This window comes from Ochotona curzoniae, unplaced genomic scaffold (genome assembly GCF_017591425.1).
Source record: "Ochotona curzoniae isolate NIBS_2020 unplaced genomic scaffold, NIBS_Ocur_1.0 contig_1071, whole genome shotgun sequence".
NCBI classification, from domain to species: Eukaryota; Metazoa; Chordata; class Mammalia; order Lagomorpha; family Ochotonidae; genus Ochotona; species Ochotona curzoniae.
Window position 1 is genome coordinate 23,300,199 of NW_024464939.1, and position 12,183 is coordinate 23,312,381.

Below are 12,183 nucleotides of genomic sequence, written 5' to 3' on the forward strand. Positions count from 1 at the left end.
CTCCAAGTCCAGTAGATCCAACTCCATTCTCACTTTCCCCTTGCCTGCCTCCCTGTCATCTAGCATGAGGGTCACAGAACAGTCCAAATTCAGCAGATAACATAGTACAGCAACTTATTTAACCTTTTTGAGTTGAACTATAAAATGTAGAGGTCTCACTCCTTTTAAGGTTTTTTTGTTTCATAAATTATGTTGGGTGCAATCACCCAAAACTGAATGAGATGGGTATGGGATCTCATGAATCCCATAAATGACTCATTAGGGAATTCAGATACCATCTGTGTCCACCCTTCTGTTCTAATGTTGAGATCCCCTTAAGAGGAAAAGTGGATGAAGAGTGACAGCATATTTTAAGGACGAGATTTCCACATTAAAAGCTGCAGAAAGCAAATTACTCTCAAGAAGCTATTTGTGTAATATATATAAGAAACTTACTATCTAAAAAAATAAAAAATAGGCAGCACAGTCCAAGGAAAAGTTTGCTTTATTTTAAAATAACCAAGTTGAAGCAAGTAGCCAAAATTAAATACTGATACAAATTTCACTTTCTTGGGAGGTCCAAATATGTCAGATGAATTTTCTTAACTTCTTTGAAGATAGAAAATTTAAATATAAAGCAATTAGAAACAATGCAAGAATACATAAAATAAACCAGTTTAAATTTAAGCTGAATAACCAAACCATGAATGTTTTTTAATATTTAAGGAGAACAACATGTATTTTTAATAACTTAAAGGTCAATGTCTATTCTTGATGTTTCTTACTCCTCCCAGGAAGTATAACTTTTTCCCTCAGAATTAAATAATTCAAGTACTTACTCATGGTAGGAGGGTCTGGTACTAACTACAGCTGAATTTATCAGAGAGAGAAAATCATAAGAATGTATTGAGCATTTAAAAATAATCACTTCTGGCTAGTCCGTAGAAGCCCTAGATGAGAAAGGCAGGTCTCCATTTCTAATAACATCCCGAGGTTTACACTGCATAACACAATTCATTAGAACAAAATTCTATAAATTACAAATAATAGGAAATTTGCCTATTCAATGTTTCATTAAAAACTTTAAAATTTGGCCAAAATATTAACTTTGTGAACTCTATTATGTTGGCATCTCCAGAAGTATTAACTTAGCCAAACATCACCTTTTTGATGCCATCCGTTAAGCAGAAAGGAAAGGTGGTACATTCCGGTTATTACTTAAAAAGGGATTTAATTCAACAATGCAGCCTGTCCTTACTTGAAAACTACATTTTCTTCCTCACCTCTGCATGAAAATGAGGTGAAGGCAGCTTTCCTGGTCCCCCACTTCCCTTTAGTGGAAGGCATTATAGAATTTCAGCACTGAACATCATCTGGTTCTTACTCAACCCCGGTTCCACAAAATGTGAGGGAAACTCAGATACAAACTCTGTCCAAGGTAAGAAGTTTCCAGCAACCCCTATCGTAGCAGCTGATCCATCACTGAATAGAAAATGATCATTGAGAACAATGAGGATGCTGGTGCCCACCACTGCTTGTCATTCACTACTGATTTTTACATACACTGTTACATCCAAATATATGCAATATAAAACATTTGAACAGATAAATTAGTGTTCATTTAAAATGCACAATAACATTCACAAATGTCCTTTCTAAATAGTCTGTAATCTTACAAGTTTTTCAAGACTGGAAACCCGAACATCCTGGCTACACATTAGAAAGAGGTCAGAACATGCAATGTTCCAGGAGAGCTCCAGAACAGACCTCTTATACAAGCAAAACCAAACTTATGGTACTTTGATATTGCTTCTTCCTAATTAGGTTTAAAAAGGAGCCCAGTGGATACTAAAGTCAGGATTTACTAAATAGTGTTGCTTTCTACCAGCCGAAGACAGCCCTCACCAGCAGCCGAACCCCGCAGTCTTTCTCAGCATACTCTCTATTAGGAGTTGGAGGCATTTTCGACTAAAGCCTTCATTTTTCCTGTAGACCTCAACATATGTGGTCCAAACTAGAAAAGAAACAAATTAGAGACACTGGCTCATTTAACAGCAATGATTTGCCCCCTTCCCAGTCATTGATCAGAGAAGGTTAGGTGTGGTCTGCCTGAAAAACCAAGCAGCTACTGCTCATGTTGAAACCTTAATGAACTGAGTTACACTAGACAGGTAACAGAAAGAAACACAAAAGTGCAAAGTATTTTCTAGAAGAAAACTACAAGCAGCAATACTCCAATGTAGTCCAATTTTACTTCTCTGAGTAAAGATAGAAAAAGATTATTTTCCAGGGTAATACAATGAGTCAGCTTTTCTTCCTGGGAACAGATAAGCACATGTCTACAGCAAACATGAGTACATGGAATTCAGAAATGATCAATTTATTCTCACCATCTCCACATGTGACATGGGTACATACCCTCTTAAGGCACAAATATTGCCTTCTTTAAAAGATTTTCAGAGTGTTCTGAGAAAGTGAGGTTGCTTTGCTTTCAACATCTATATCACAATAAAAAAATACATACTGCTCTAAAATATGAACTGTTGTGAATTTCACATTATGCTTAAATTTGCCATTGGAGTTTGCTTAACAAACTTAATAAAATCCTGGAGTTAACTTTTGCTTTTTTTATTTATGCTCCTCTCTTAAGTTTCAAATTTCCAAGTGAACAACTATTAAAATTATAAAGATGTCATTTCCCCAACCAGCCACAATCTCTACAACTGAGGACAGAGACGACCCTGGGTGTCACACCTTGCATCTAGCTTGAGGAAGACACAGCTGACTGGCTTGACAGGTGCTCTACAAGGTGTGAATTACCAAGTACCAGGACAGAAAGCCAAGCTGACACTCACCAACACCTTCTCTGAGGTGGACTCTGATTCACACTGTGGAACTCCTTTCTCAACTTCACCCTGGCCATCGTTTCGATACCGATAGGCAAACTTCTTTTTCAGAGCCTCTGCTATTAGGGCACCAGGGTCAGTAGCATCTGCTGGTTTGGGTTTTACATCTTGCTCTGGCCTTAGAAGAATGAGAAGAAACCAAGAGGATAGGTTGATACACTAGAAACCATCCAGAAGCACCCTGCCAGCCTTTCGTGCCCACTAGGCACTGTGCTGACGTCAGACTTACTCCATAAAAAAAAACACAGATACTACCAGCAGTGGCAGAGAAACCAACGGAATGTTCAACAAAAGGGCACACGGGAGTACAATGAAGAGCCATTTGCTGCATGTCCAGAACACTGGATGCACTGTCCCTCTGGACAAACAGGATGTCTAGCAGCATATCTTTGTTTAACAAATGACTGAGCAATCACAATGAAGTCTTTATATCAAAGGGCTGATATTTAAGTTAAATAGGAAAACTATAAAGACAATCACATGGAAATTATTTATTTTGCTAACCTCTTCGTCACCGTGTATAGCAGCAACTAGTACCTATCTTTTTTTCATAAAAATTTAATTATTCATGGCAGCTACATCACAACTCAAGAAGCCCAGTACCTTAGTTTTACAAGAATAAACACATGGGGAAGAGAAAAGGCCAACGTGTACTTACCTCTTCACTGCCCGAAGTTTCACACTGTTCATATCTTTAAGGATCTCTAACATATTTGGCATGTCTGGTTTCTTTGGATTGTTCTTAACCAAAGTCTGTCCACCATTGGCTTTTTTCTCTCGTCTCTCTTTAATCAGATCAATGGCAGACAGACTTTGGTGGAGTGCAGGGGGAGGAGGTGGGGGAGGGGGAGGAGGGGGTGGGGGAGGGGGTGCTGCTGTTTTAACAGATGTGGTAGAATCTATGGGGGAAAAAAAAGAAAAATACTTAAATATTTAATCCTGTAATATGCAATAAAATGCCAGTTTTTAAAAACAAACTGTACTGTTAAGAACAATGTCCTTAAAAAGAGTCTCAGTTAAGTAAGAAGACAGATTCAGTTACTTGGTGAATCAGTCACTATCACTCAGTCCAAACCTCTCCAAATGAAAAGCTCTGTTTGATTTAACAGTGTTGTGTCTGTGATATCAAATGTCCGAGTTTGACCATGGCCCAGTTGATCACTTTAAGCAGAAATATAAAGTAGTGTGTCACACACTAACACCTCCATCTTCAGCACTATCTGACAGATGCATACTACTACACCTATTTGAAAAAAAAATAGATGTACATTTCAAGTATATTTTTATTTATATAAGACTTAGCACTGCAAAGTCTGTATAAATAGTGTTTGGATGAAAAATTTTAGATATATTTTTGAAAAACCTTGTGGAAGAAAAGTGTTACATTTAATTTCTAAAATAAGGGATAACTATTAAGAGTTAAACAGATTACAAAATAAGGACCTAGAATTTATTTTCCTGCAGAATTGTGAGGTTGCAGTTTTCTACTGGGTGAACTACACCGAATGGGCAAAGAGGAGGGGACTGGCACTGATGGAAAGACATTTTGCTCAGAAGATTCAGACATGAGTAGAACATCGAACTGTTAACCCCAAATTATCCCACCATTTATAGTAGTTCTCCTCCTCTGCCAGAAGAGGGAGGTAAAGCAAAAGAAAGTGGCAGTTTGAAAGTGAGGACAGAAAATAAAACAAAAAAAATAATTTTTTTTAAAAAAAAGGGATGCGAGGTCAGAATTGTGGCATGCCGAACTGGGCTGCCCCTTGCAGCACTGCAGTGCCGGTCTGAGTCCCAGCTGCTCCACTTCAGATCCAGCTCCCCGCTAATACGCGCAGGAAACTCCCCAAGCACCTGCACCCATATGGGAAACCTGGATAAATCTGGCTTTGGCCTGGCCAAGCCCTGGCCATTGGAGAGTGAACCAACAGATGAAACAGCTCTCCAACTCTGCCTTTCAAGTAAAACAAACCTTAAATAACTTTTTAAAAAGGGACAAGAAAAGAGCAAGACTTTAGGGTCATGAGAAGTTCCAAACTGTGCGAAATCCTTACCCTACCGGGCCTCAGTGCTCAGGGTGCCTAGCTCCTCTGCACAGCGCCCAAGCTGCCAGCAGTGAGTGGGCTAGGATTTCAAGGTTGTTGCTCACCTAATGTGACAATGCCACACTAATAAAAGCAACAGTGTTAGACCAGGAGTAAGAAAACCTAATTCAGTATCTAACTGTGTAAGAAGAGAAGTGAGTATTAAGTAGCTGCTGTGCGTTAAAGGTCTTTTATGTATGCTTCTCCCATTTTCGCTCACAGTAACCCTATTTTAAAACAAGAAGCAGGTGAAGGATCAAGTGGACCTCAGGACCTGCAGGCAGCAATATCAGCACCTAGAAGTCCTACTCCCAAACCCAGGTTCACTGTGAGCCTGACGCGCTGCTACTGCGGCTAAGCAGGCAACTCCCAGGTTCACTAAACGGGCAAAAACCCATGGAAATACATCATGTTATGACTGGTGTCATTATCACGGATAACTAAATTGCACATAAGAAAACCATTCATTATAGCAGAAATTCAGCTGCATGGTTTTCTTTGTTTTCCAAGCACATTTCCTAGTCACCTCCTCTAATAGCATCAAGAACACTCAAAGACACACAAACCATCTAAACTTGACCAGGTTTTGTACTGTGCAAATAAGACACGTGGTTTTTCTAACAATCCCAAGAGCTGTTAACTAAGGAACAGTCTAATGAGTGCCATTTTCTTCCCCTCCAGCTCGATGGTTACAGCGAAAGAATGTAGGACTTACAGACCTGCAATGAGGTTTTTCTGTTCTTGCAGGGTGACAATTTTGGCAATCTGAGCTCTGAGAGCAGCAAGTTCATTTTCAAGTGCAGAGATCTTCTGCAGTGCTTCCTCATTGGCCAGTGCTGTAGTCTTCAGTTGTGGCTCTTCTTGAGACAAGTTTGGTAAGGAAATCTGCCTGCTTGGGGGCTTCTCAAAGAAAGGATCATCATCCTGGAGGGTCGGCCTTAACCTCACCTCTGTCCTGCAAGGACAACATACGGGGATTGTCAGGGGCTTTGACAGCACAATCATAACCAGCAGAGGATCGGAGCATGACATGCAAGAACTACATCCCGTGGAGACCAGCGGTTGGCATCGCGATGCTTGGGATGTCTATAACCCCTTATCAGACAGCCCGACTTGAGTCCTGGCTCCTTTGTTTCCAATCCCACCTTCCTTCTGGACAACCTGGGAGACAGCAGGTGATGGCTCTGTCACATACCTGGGTGACCCAGATGGAAGTATGGGCTGCTGGCTTCAGCCTGGTCCAGCCCTGCCACTGCCGAGCATCTCAGGAATGAAACAGCACCTCAAAGGTTTCCTTCCCTCTTTCTCTTCCCTCCTCCCTCCCCTTATCACTCTGCCTTTCAAATAAATAAGAATAAATGAATCTATAATCTTAAAAAGGTAGAAAAAGTACAAAATAAACTAAGTTTACTATTCCCCCTCCCATAAAAAAGAATACTTTTCCAGTTTATTCTACCTAAATTCCTCTGAAAGTGATAAAAAAGCAAAGTACTTGTCAACCTCAATTAGATACACATCATATGCCAGGTTCTTTTACTATATTTCTTCTTAACCTATAATCTATATAAACCAACCCTGTTACCATGTATCATGAAAATTTTTCCCTGCACTCTATCTTTTCCCATTACAGTTATTTGGAACTCTCCACTTCTTCATTCTAGCGTAGGGAATAATTATGTTTACAAGTCCTAGTTTCAGACCATACATGGCTGGCGGGCCCAGCGCTCTATTGCTGTGCCATTTGAGGAAAGTCTTCTGTGTTTGACAGGTACAAAGAAAGGGAATTAGCACGAACTATGGTCTTTGCTTCACACAGGGGGCTGGGGCTTCCAGCAGCAGATTTCATCTAAACCCAATGAGGCAGATGCTATTCTGTAGCTAACAATGTAATCTCAGGGTCTCACAGTCAGCGCATGGGGCAGGCAATACTGGAGCTGATATTTATTAAGTCTTTTCAGCTTATCAATGTTGTTCTCCTATTTTTTTTTAAAGATTTATTTTTATTTATTTTTTTTTTTATTGGAAAGGCGGATATACAGAGAGGAGAAACAGAGAGGAAGATCTTCCGTCCGATGATTCACTCCCCAAGTGAGCGCAACGGCCAATGCTATGCTGATCCGAAGCCAGGAGCCTCTTCTGGGTCTCCCACGCGGATGCAGGGTCCCAAAGTTTTGGGCCGTCCTTGACTGCTTTCCCGGGACACAGGCAGGGAGCTGGAAGGGAAGCGGGGCTGCCGGGATAGAACCAGCACCCACATGGGATCCCGGGCGTGCAAGGCGAGGACCTTAACCACTGCGCCATCGCGCCGGGCCCTCTCCTTCTATTTTTAAAAAAGCATTATTTAGCACTAAGTCAAAAAATTTAGTGTTTTGAGATAATACAATATAAGGAAGAAATATGCCCACTTATGCTCATTCACTGTTAACTTATCATTACTTATACTGGGAATGATAAGTAATTTTACCAGGACTCCTGTTTTTCTCACACTCAAGATAGCCAGGGAAAGAATGAAGGAGTGCCTTGACCAAGAGTTTTAACGATAAGAAAACTCGTAACTGACTTTTTCCCTTTGTTCTCAATCAACAAGCTTTACTAGAGAAGTAGAGAACCACAGAAATAGAAAGCGCCTCCACACTGGTTCACTTCCCAAACACTGCCAATGGCTAAGCCTGGGCCGGAGCGGGAAACCAACACAGCTCTCCCGCCTGCATTGTAAGAACCCCGTTACTTTAAGCCATCAAGGCTGCCTCCTAGCGTCCACATTGCAGGGAAGCTGGAGTTAGGAGCCAGGGGCAAATATCAAACCCAGGTACTCCAAAGTGGGACATGGGTGTCTAATCACTAGGCTAAACAACTTGCTTTTGAAGCCACAGATTCCTTTGAAAAGCTGCTTTTTCAGGTAAATGATCACATACACTCCTCGTAATGTCCTGTTCATAGAACTTCCGGTTCACGATCCTCAAATGAACAAACTCGGTGACACCGCCCCTCCTTCCACCCCCTAAAGGCCACAGTAAACGGTAAGTTAACATGAAAGTTGAACAAGGCTCAGGCAAGGTAGGCAAAGGCTTAGTCAGAGCTCATGCCAGTGCACAGAACAGAGGTCACTAGTCACTGGCCTACTTCAGCAAGCACGCTCCCTTCCTCCTTAGTAAAAGAGAACAGGAGCAAAGGAAACCTTAGCCCAGGGCAGCAACGCACCAGCCCCAGGACTGCATTTCCCACTTTCCTTTGCAGTTGCGCAGGGCAAGTATAGAGTTGGCCTAACAATATCACAGACTGAATACTGGTAAGTCATCAAGGAAAACAGCTTAAAGGGAGGTAATTCTACTGTTGTGCCAGATTTTGATATCCCCAGAAAATCAAGTCTGAAGTCGGTGCCAACGCATAAAGGGCAGTTTATTCAAGTTAACCTAGGTCTCCCAGCCACCTCTCCCAGCCCAGTAGGTCTGGGTGGGGGAGGAGCAGCTGCAGCCAAGGCTGCTGCAGGATCCGCAGGGCAGGAAAAGAGCCACAGAGAGAGCCCCCTCTCCCCCACCCCCCCGCCCCACTCCCCCAATGAACAGCACTGGGTTCTTATACATTTTAAGCTATTAATTATACAGTCATGATTTAGCAGGCTTCTTTTGGTGGGTTTGAAGCAAGCAACTTTCAAAAAGTACAAATTGATGAGCTATAGGGTGGTGGATCTTATCAAACACCAGGTACCTCCTTCCTGAGGAGTGGTCTGCCCAGGTGACCTGCCAGGTGTCCTGCTGGATGTCCCGGAGACTATCAGGCCTAGAGTTCACACAGCCCCCAGCCAAGCCATTAAGGCAGAATCACAAAAGCAGAAAACATCTAGGTTCTTCACTACAGGGAAGGTTCTTAGATCTTTGGCCTGAGTCTTTCTTCTTAGAGTCATGACTGCAAGGTAATATTAAAGTCATATGGAAGATCAGAAGCTAATGAAAAACCAATGTCAAGAATGACAGAGCCTGGCCAGGTTCCCAAGGACACTGTACCAACCACTAAAAGGTCCAGACTGTCTACCTTTGGACCTTTGATGTGAAACAGAAATAAACTATTGTGAGAGAAAAATAAATGCATCGTATTTCAGCCACCATTCTTTTAGGTTTCTCTGTTACTCTGCAGTTAAAACTACTCCTTACTGTTAAGAAATTCAGAGTAAAATTTATTTTTGTTTTTCTTTAACTGGATGCTGCTGATCGCTAATTTAATGTTGAGAGTGTGAGAGTTCTTCATTTCATTTTGTGTTTTGAATGGCAAAACTCTCACTGACTAGGCTCTGGTAATATGTGAATTCAGATGTTTTTCAAATTGAATTTGACTCATATGCTATAAAAATTAAGTTGCTATACACTGAGAATACTTGCAAAAATTTTTCTATCTGTATTTTAAAATGTTACCTACTACATTTTTAAACAACACTATTTGGGAAATATTCTGCTCCTATCCCTGCTTAGACCATAATACCAACTTTATTTGGCATATTTGTGGAAAAGGGAAATGTTGATTTAGAAATCTTGAATTACTGTTTCCTTTCTTAGCACAAAACTAGGGGGGAAACATGACAAAATTTCAAAGTACATGAAAATTACAAAAAGGTGAAATTTTTCATAAAGAATACTGGCAATGTTCTGATTAAACATATCAATACTTTCTTTGAAAGATTTTGTTATACAAGCTAATAGATTCTGTGATGTGCGGTAATTAACCTGTAATAAAAAAATAAGACATTAAAAGTTTGGAATACAATAGCTACTGTGGCTCTTTGTTAATCTAACTGATTAAACTGATTTCTACCTGCTTACACTTAATATAATATTACATAACTTGGCTCTTCAAATATAATTTTGGTAATGTTTTATTCTTAATAAAACTGAACAGTCATTAAAAAACTTCATGAAAGAACTAGGGGAAATTCTGGTAGGCAGAATGGAAATGACAGTGGGCGCTTGGTTCTAATCCTGGCAGCTCCACTTCCCATCCAGCTCCCTGCTTGTGGCCTGGGAAAGCAGTCAAGGACGGCCCAAGGCCTTGGGACCCTGCACCCGTGTGGGATACCCGGAAGAAGTTCCTGGATCCTGGCTTCGGATCAGCATAGCATCGGCCGTTGCGGTCACTTGGGGAGTGAATCATTGGAGGGAAGATCTTCCTCTCTGTCTCTCCTCCTCTCTGTATATCTGACTTTCCAATAAATAAATAAATCTTAAAAAAAAATTAACAAGTGTTAAAAAAGTAAACATAGTCATATTTGGGGATGTAAATGAGGCTAATGGTTTGTTTTCATATTACATCTGAACGCAGAGGCTTCAGTCAGTCTGTCCCGGCAATTCAATTCTGTATATCAGAATCTACGATGGGCACATTTGACAATCTTAGAGCTTATTATCACTTAAAATTCAGTAAATAATACTGAGCAGAAATGACGAAGTTTATTAAAAAAAAAAAAAACAACTTTTTCTACTTATTCACTACTTATTCACATAACTCCTACAGGTGTATTTTGTTCTTTTGTTTTTCTACCTAGTAAAATTTTTAGAAACATAGATGAGACATCAAGTAAGGATGTCTCAGAAGACACAGACTATAGCAAAAGTGTAAAGCTCCTAAAAATGTTTTTCTGCACACCAAGCCCTGCTGCCAAGACTGCTACCTTTAGTGTCTGTCGCTCCACAGTGCCCGAAGGCAGGCCACAAGCTCCCACTTAGAGGAGCACTGCACTGGAATTACCTGGCTCTGTTTTTCCAATGTTACTATCAAGGCAAGTATTTTTAGAGCACAAAATACAAAGGCCTTTTTAAAAGATCTGTTTCAAAAACTCTAGGTTAAAAGTAATACACCTCAGCCTTCTTTCCCCTTATCTCACACTTAATAAAAACTCAAAATCTGAAACAATTTTACAATAGCAATGTCCTGTAGAAGATGATGTTCCCAAAAATGATTTCTACTGAGCCTCCCTTGCTGTTCTGGATTACAGAGCAACCTACAAAGACAGAAAAATACACTTTGTTTTTCTTAGAATCTAGACAGGGGAAAAGCTGGCAGTTTAGTTCTCGGCTAGTTTTCTACACAGCTGTTAAGTAGCAACCTCTGTTGATGAAGACAACAGAGCAGGGGGAATTACTCAGACTGCAGAGGAAGAAGCGATGGCCAAGCAGGGAAGTGATGAGGCTGCAGACCCGGGAGACCAGTGGGAAGCACTGAGCTGTGGAAGATTCTGTTCAACACAGGCCTTCAGTTTTGTTCTTTAAAAGTTAGTTCTTACCAGTGGTATTTCTGGGAAAACTTTCCACTTATGCAACATTTCACTAATGTAAGTTGTCAATTTGGGGATCAAGTCATTAAGATTAAAATGAGACTGGAATTACCTGCACTGAATTTGCAGCACACAGTTTTGCACTGAGCTGTGGCAAGTCAGCCTGCCTCTTGACTCACTTCCTTCAGAATCTTGTTACTATGTGGCATTCTGCCTGAGCTTGAGGGCCATCTCTGCCACCCTTAAAAAAATACCACACTCTGCCCTGTGCAGTAGCCTAGTGGCTAAAGTCCTCTCCTTGCATCTGCCAGGATACCATGTCGGTGTCAGCTCATGTCCTGGCTACTCCACTTCCCATCTGGCTCCCTATCTGTGGCCTGGGAAAGCCCATAAGCCTTGGGACCCTGCACCCATGTGAGAGACCCAGAAGAAACTCCTGGCTCCAGGTTAGCGCAGCTCGTCACTGTAGCCACCTGGGAAGTGAGCCAGCTTCTCTGCCTCTCCTCCTCTCTGTAAATCTTTTTTTACAATTAAAATAAATAAATTTTTCTTAAAAATACCACATTCTTTGGTTTCACAGCAGTAACTTTGCAAGCTAATCCTCTGCCTGCTAGGAGCAGCATCCCATGCCAAGTGCCAGTTCATTTTCTAGCTATCCGAATTCCCATCCAGCTCTCTGCTTACGGCCTGGGAAAACAGTGGGAAAGCAGTCGGGGGGGCTTAACTCTTTGGGCCCCTGCACCCATGTGGAAGACCTTCAAGAGGCTCCCACCCCTGGCTTCCGATCAGCTCAGTTCCAGCCTTGTGGCCATTTGGGCTGTGGACCAGCAGTTGGAAGCTCTTCCTCTCTCTCTTTCTCTCTCCTTCTCTCTATAAATCTGCCTTCCAAATAAAAAGTAAATCTATGTAACAAAAATAGCACATTCCATTAACATCCAAATTTGAAACATTAAGG

The 12,183-nt window shown here is 41.3% G+C and overlaps 1 protein-coding gene across 3 annotated transcripts in view; it reads right to left on the reverse strand.

The window, feature by feature from the left end:
* Positions 1-445: 445 nt before the first annotated feature.
* MTFR1 (mitochondrial fission regulator 1) overlaps positions 446-12,183 on the reverse strand; it is a 48,548-nt gene continuing 36,810 nt past the window's right edge. For 2 of the 3 annotated variants that reach the window (XM_040994942.1, XM_040994949.1), the window contains exons 5-8: positions 5,686-5,921; positions 3,544-3,784; positions 2,835-3,003; positions 446-1,993 (exon numbers count right to left, since the gene is read on the reverse strand). In XM_040994942.1, the coding sequence (XP_040850876.1) occupies positions 1,925-1,993; positions 2,835-3,003; positions 3,544-3,784; positions 5,686-5,921 (715 nt within the window). In that variant the 3' untranslated portion in view covers positions 446-1,924. Of the gene's footprint in view, positions 1,994-2,834; positions 3,004-3,543; positions 3,785-5,262; positions 5,272-5,685; positions 5,922-12,183 lie in introns of all 3 variants that reach the window. The other variant, XM_040994957.1, reaches the window with a different exon arrangement.